The sequence below is a fragment of the Macadamia integrifolia genome, unplaced genomic scaffold, assembly GCF_013358625.1.
Source record: "Macadamia integrifolia cultivar HAES 741 unplaced genomic scaffold, SCU_Mint_v3 scaffold2057, whole genome shotgun sequence".
Taxonomy (NCBI): domain Eukaryota; kingdom Viridiplantae; phylum Streptophyta; class Magnoliopsida; order Proteales; family Proteaceae; genus Macadamia; species Macadamia integrifolia.
Window position 1 is genome coordinate 112,970 of NW_024868486.1, and position 7,083 is coordinate 120,052.

Consider the following 7,083-nt stretch of genomic DNA (forward strand, 5'->3'; position numbering starts at 1 on the left):
CCCCCAAGTCCCATGAATCTTCAAGTAAGTGAACTGGGATTTCCAATTCACTTATGCTACATTCTTGACACGTCTTATCTTTTAAGAGAACAGTTAAACGGTTAGTTAAATTATCTAATATTTTCAAGATTTCAATAAATAAATAAGAAAATAAGAAAATAAGAATCCCACCAAATAAGGAAAGTGTATTCTCCTTTGATTCTACTGGTAATTTAATTCCTATGAAAACACTAGAGATTATCTTAACACCCCAATACTACCACCATCGCCGCCCACCCCCTCTCTCTCTCTCCCTTCTTCTTCAATGCTCTCTCAACTATGTTAAGAGTGCATCACCAGATTTTCTTGTTTTTCAAATTCCTCCCACTCAAGATGGTGTTCTTGCGTTTCAACTCTTGCACCTGTAGCAACTATATGAAAAAGCATACAAGAAGAAGAAGAAGAAGATGAGAGAGAAAATAAAATAATCTCTTATGACTTATGTGTCATAAGAAGAAAAAAATTACAAAACGGAATCAAAGCAATTACCTTCCATTTTTATTGAGATCATTTTTTTTCTTCTTAATTTATAAATCTTCAGAATATTTGAAAATAGGATAATGAATAATTACCATCCGGTTAATGATTTAACAAGTGTCAACATATCAGAATAAGTGAATTGGGAGTCTCAACCCCACTTCCCCCCCCCCCACAAAAAAAGTTAAAGTAAATTCATAACTGTTGAAAGATGCATCATAGTTGATCCTGACGAACCTTGATGAGCAGGACACCAAACAGCAGACTGTAGCACCTGGGAAGGGCTAGGAAGAGAGGAAGGATGATCACCCAAAATGGATCTTCGAGCTTTGCAGTACTCATGGTAGAAGGATTCCATTTGAGGTTTTGGGGTCTTTAGAAGTAACTGGTTTGCACTAGCAAATAATCCAAGTTGTTCATATTGGTGACACACGCTCTTTGTCAATATATCATGCAAACCAAACAATAAAAATCCAACTGAGAGTATCCCTATGATCTGATATATACATTTCCATCTGAGTGAACACAATGGAGTTCATTTTTTTTTTTTTTTTTGGTAGGTTTATAGAACCAAAAAAAAAAAGAATATACAGGGCTCTCATTAGCCCAACATTCCAATAGGACAGGCCCTATTGAAGAAGGGGGGAAAGGAAAACAAACTAGCCCAAAAGAAGAGCATTCAACCCCCCCACCCCCCCAATGCTATGAAGTTGCATTATAATTGCTCTAAATAAGGTGCACATAGAAGAGTAGAATGAGAAAATTTTAAAACTAAGACAACCCAAATATAATCTTTCTTAAAATACTAAGATTATGATGAGATAAATACACTATTATTACATTAGAATCTATTATTATCCCCAATAGATTCGAGTTGTTTTCCCTCTCAACAGATCCAAAGGAAACAAACCCAAACCCTTACATTTGATAGTGTCTAAACAAAAGAAGAAACATCTCATCCATGAGGTGATTCAGACCTCTTTAACAGTGTCTTTGTCAAAGAAATCTATCACATGTGAAGATCAAAAGATAGAGATTCCACTTGAAGATTTTTTTCAGGACAGGGTACTTAGACATATAAAATGGGGAAGTGAACAGAACCACAAAAAATACAACATAGAAAAGAAAGGTGGCTCCCATGACCAAAACCGTGAAGGCAAGCCACTGAAGTTTAAGTATCACAGAGTACAAACCTGCAGTAAAGCCTATAGCCATCATAATAAGAGCTATACCCAAAAAGGGTACACTTAAGTTAACTGCAAGAACCAAAAAGGGGCTATCATCCAACTGTGCCCATACGTTGTTCCCCACAACAACAATAGACAGATAGAAAGCCATGGTATTGCATATCACAAAAACATGAAATGCAGGCTTCCTTAACAAGGTAGCCATGCCTTTGTATGGGCCATCATTGTTGAAACCACCAGGGATTGCGAAACCCGCGGCGAAGGTAACAGTAGAGATCAGTGTTGCTACAAGCACAAGAGTACTGAACCTCTCTTTGAATTTCTTTTCATAATATTCTTTTGTTCGTTTACCTTTTGATTTATTTTTTTCAATAATTGGAGGTGGTCGACCGGATGTTGCATTATTAATTCTTAAAGCTGTTAAGGTAAGAACCTGCATATAGAAATTAAATCATTTGGTTAGGACTAAGAAGAACAATGAGATAATAAAAGGGATGCAATATTTTTATTGTTATTTTTTCTTCCTTTTTATAGGTTTCTCTCCAAGCGCAATCCTAAGTATCTTTGATCCAAAATGCCAAACCTAAAGACACATTTTTTCAAACCTCTAGGGTTATTCCTAGAAAACAATTGCAATTAGAAAATCCATTTTTAAAAACATTTTTGTTAATTTATTTTGTGATAGAGGATTCTTGAGCAAATGGCATAAGGGATTGCACCAATGAAGTGAAATATGTCTCACCAAAAAAATGAAGTGAAATATGAGATAAAGGTTCTCTGAGCTGCCACGAGAGAAAAAAAAAATCACTCCACATCTCAATGGTGCACTCCTTTATGTCTCTTGCTCAGAGGGAGGTAAATTTAAAGACACTTGCTGGCCCTGATACCTTGTAAATATCTATTCCAGAAACTCGAATTGTTAGGGCAGAAGGGTTCAGGGGTAACTGATGTTGGACTTCTCTCCCAACTGTAACCATATGAATTGTACTGGTTGACCATGGAAACAGCTCACTTATTTTGCGGTTGACCATCATTTCCATGGGGAAAACCTTTGCCACATTTACATGGGATTCTGATTCCCATAGATTTTGCTTCAAAATCGAGTAGTTGGGCTTAACATGCATTTGAAAGAATTCTAGCTAACCCCTTGAATCTGGAATCTGATATAGGAATCAGCCCAATTCTAGAATGAAAGGGAAAAAAAAAAAAAGGTTTCTTAGATTCTTAAAGGGATTCTTGAATCTTTATAGTGATTAATTAATATCTGTTTCTTAGAATCTGCAACTTTCATGCAGGGTTGCAGATTATTACTAAATTTGGATGCTTCAAAAAGAAAAGAAAACATAATAAGATAAAAAATCAATGATTGATGATCTCCTAATAATTGATTTATATGTCTATCTCTCTCTTTAAATTCAATTTTTTTTTAATTTTTTCTCTTCTTTTCTTGGCATCCAAACATAACCTTATAGTTTCTACTAAAAAAAACATAACCTTATAAAGTAGTCCCGAAATCAAAATTGGGGCATACCTTTGGCAATGAGATTGTATCATCTATTTTACTCATCTCTGCAATGTCTAGGGCAGTCAAGCCTTCATTGTTCATGATGGTCATGTCTACATTTCCATCCCGCACGAGAATGCACACAACCTTTGGATGGAAGTTCTTGGTGGCCAAATGAAGCGGCGTGTTTCCATTAATATCCTTCGCATTTATAAGCTTCCCAAACTTAGATTTCTGCCGAAGCATGTAACTTAATAATTTGGATCTCCCATTCTTAGCAGTAATGTGAATAACATTCTGACCTTTTGCATTTGATGTCTCTCTTGCTCCTGGGCAATATTCTGGAATAGTTTGAATTATGTCAACATAGCCTTTACTGGCTGCTACATGTATGGGACAGAGGCCTTGGTCATCCATTTCATGAGCAATAGAAGTGTCTTTCTCTAGTAAGCAACGAGCTTCTTCAGAATGGCCAAATGATGCTGCATAATGAAGAGGAGTTCTTCCAGCTGCATCTGTTCTACTGATGAGCTCCTTCTTTCTCTCCAATAGAATGTTGATGCATACTAGCATTTGCCAAGAGGAAGTAAACCCATAAAAAAATAAATAAATAAAAAAGAGCTCAAATCTATTAGCTTCTTTTTGTCCAATAGAATGTTGATGTATTCCCTCTCTCTCCCATCTAATGGTCAAAGGCATGATCATGCACGTACACAGTCATGCATAAAACCTTGTGCCAAACATAAATGATAGAATATATGAGAAAAAATAAATTGGGGGAAGCGTTTCATGTGGGAGAGTGTGATTTTTGCACATACGTGAGAGTCCATAGACACATATGAGGAAGAATCCACAGAGAGGTCATTTTCATTTCATGGGGAGTGGGTCAGTTTCTTCACCCCATGTCTGGACGTAGGGGCACACTCCCCTACATAAACCTTTTTTCCTATAAAGTAATAATTGTTTAAGATCTCAACTGCCATGTGTAGGGAGCACAAAAGTTTCTTCAGTCCAATTTTGATCTATTCTCTTGCAAATCATTTGAGGATTTATTTTTATTTATTTATTTATTTATATTTTTAAGGAAAAGAAGGGACCTAAGTTGGACCATGATGAGCTGGTTCCAAATATTTTACATGGGACCAGGTCTAGGAGGAACCCATCAAACAATTGTGATGCAAACACATATGCATGGGGCCAAGTTTGGTAGGAATTCATCAAACAATTGTGATCCAAACATACGAGGGAGAGATATCGTATTAACCTTCCACACCCTTTTTGCATGGGACCCATGTTTATTTGAACTAGAAGCCATTATTTCCATGGTCTAACACTATTTTGCTAGTGCTAAGCTGAATAATATTCCATTTTATGATAGCATGAATGTATTTTAGAATAAATCTGTAGCCAAGATCCAACAAAAAGAAACATGGAGAAAACCATTTTCTACAAATTGCTAGGGTGGAAAATTAAGTAACCAATCATTTATAAATTAAGAAACTTATTTTCCAACATGGGAAGCCATTTATTTTCCTATTATTTTTTAATGCCTCAACATTTTGGGTAGGATTTTAGAAAAGTGGAAAATGATTTTTTTTTTTTTTTTTTTTTTTTTTTTGTTAACGACGGATATCCAGGCCTTCAGCCTGACTAGTCCTGCAGGTCCATACTAACCCCACAACCGCATGGATCGGGTCATACCGGGATTAAATGAGTACCATTCAACTTTCACTAAAAGCAATGAAGAGCACTAAACACCCCATGTGAGTGATCCAAAGTGTACCTAATGGGAGTCGAACTTAGGACGTCTGAATTTTCAGCTCGTACCAAATTCATTGCTCACCAACTGCGCTATCCCCTTCCCCTTGGGTTAGTGGAAAATGACTATATTACATGTGGGGTCAAAAAAAATTTATTACACATTGGAATAAGATATTATGAAACTTTATTATTTATCATAATTTATTTTCTTTCTTTTTTAGCCTTTAATCCCATTGCAAGTGGGACCCAAAACTTCTCTTTTCTCACCCCTTTTTGTCCACCAAATAAACTGTGCCACTCCAAATATAATGATTTTTTTTTCTTTGATGTTTTTCTGTAATTAACTCTCAAGTAAGATTTTTTTTTGGATAGAAAAGCTTTATTAAGAGAGAAATCATCCAAATGCCCGTAAAGTAGGAAAAGTGGGAGGCAGGTCCTTTGACTCCACGTGGTAAGACCGTAAGAGTGAAGGACTGGTTGGTTAGAATAGTAGAGAAGCTAGGGAGAGTGGTAAGGTAAGTAAAGCTATGTGATTCATATGACTCGTACTTTTTATTTTCAGTGGTTCTTTTTTTAATTGGTTTTTATTTTCAGTAAAGTCTAAATATCATACAAGAATATTTTTATACGATGTTTGATCTATTTTCATACGGTATTTGATCTATACTTGGATTTCAAATCTCTATCCTTTTTTTATTAATTTTTATTTTTAGTGAAATCTAAATATAGATCAAACACCATACGAAGACTTGATCCACACTCTGATTCATACCACCACACATGTTAGATACTGGATAAGCTCTAATCCCTATGCTGAGGCAGAGGTCAATGGTTGCTCATATGGAAGCATTAGCAGGAGGTGAGATTTCCACTTCTATAAAGGATAGGGCAATTATTTCCCCGCCCTTTTCTATATCTAAGCTTGGGAACCATGCTGCCTTTTAGTTTTCTTTTCCTCTAAAATAAATTTCGACAATAAAACACAGCAAAAAAAATATTGTGCACGTCTAAATTTTTCACGAGAATGTGTTGCAATCTCTGTGGCCTAGAGAGAGAGAGAGAGATACATACATGGATGCTTTTTAGTAACCGCAGCATGCAAAGGTGTCCTGCCGTCGGGACCGAAATCGATGCATAGATAAGGATTCTTGAAAATTTCATTTTCCACTGCAACTTTCAACATCTTCTCCAGCACAAAGTGCAACCCACGATCAGCAGCCAAATAAAGTGGTGATTCCTTGCGCTTATTCTTAATCAAGATCACCTCTTTGTCCTTCTCCATCAACACTTCTATCACTTCATTGTGACTCCCAAGAACAGCTTCATGCAAGGCTGTGTTCCCACATCTATTCCTAAACTTCACCGTATGATATCGTATAGAAGGATTCTCTGCTTCGTCCGTTTCCTTGGCCCAATCCAACAGATACTTAACTACCTCACCATTATTATGCCGCGCCGCAATGTGGAGTGCGATGTCTTCTCTGTAGTTCCTGCTCCTGAGAATAGTTGTTGGTTGTTTTTTGCGGATTACCTTCACAACTTGGATGTTGTTGGAGTGGGCAGCGATGTGGAGTAGAGTGTTCATGTTTTGGTCTCTCTGTGGTTTTTGGAGATCATCATCTTCTGCTGCCTGTAATAATTGTGAGAGCAAAGCTGAGTTACCTTCTGTTACAGCCTTATACAGATCAGGATCCATGGCTTATTATTGTTCATTCTGTTAAAAAGCTGTATCATTTGTAGGGGGGAGAGTCAGAGACCAAGAAGGACAGAGTTGAAATGCGACACAAAAATTTATATGGCTTATATCCACTTTGACCCCACAGAAGAAATGGAAATGGAGATCCACATTGAATCTAATCTTTAGTGCCAGGGAACTTGTGGTTGTGTTTCACTCCATCATTGATATTTTTTGAAGACTATATATATATATATATATATATATAGAGAGAGAGAGAGAGAGGTATTTCAAGAGAGATTTTCTGTCAGAGAGGTTTCACTATGTATTTGTAGCGAGGTATTTCAATAAATTTTCTGTCCAGTGTTTCACTATTTATTTGTAGCGAGGACAGTTCTTATTCTAAATGTAATTTGAGAGAGGTGTAAGAACAAACGTAA

The 7,083-nt window shown here is 36.4% G+C and overlaps 1 protein-coding gene across 2 annotated transcripts; it reads right to left on the minus strand.

Annotated features, from left to right (window-relative positions):
* Window positions 1–258: 258 nt before the first annotated feature.
* LOC122065591 (protein ACCELERATED CELL DEATH 6-like) lies at window positions 259–6,734 on the minus strand. Of its 2 annotated transcripts, XM_042629412.1 has the most exons (4): window positions 6,040–6,734; window positions 3,235–3,773; window positions 2,055–2,136; window positions 259–410 (listed from the first exon to the last, which is right to left on the minus strand). In XM_042629412.1, the coding sequence occupies exons 1-4, from the start codon at window positions 6,662–6,664 to the stop codon at window positions 322–324; spliced, it is 1,335 nt and encodes a 444-aa protein (XP_042485346.1). In that variant the 5' UTR covers window positions 6,665–6,734; the 3' UTR covers window positions 259–321. The 2 variants fall into 2 exon arrangements, with proteins under 2 accessions (XP_042485346.1, XP_042485345.1); XM_042629411.1 differs by lacking the exon at window positions 259–410 and having other exon boundaries at window positions 1,305–2,136; window positions 6,040–6,730.
* Window positions 6,735–7,083: the final 349 nt, after the last annotated feature.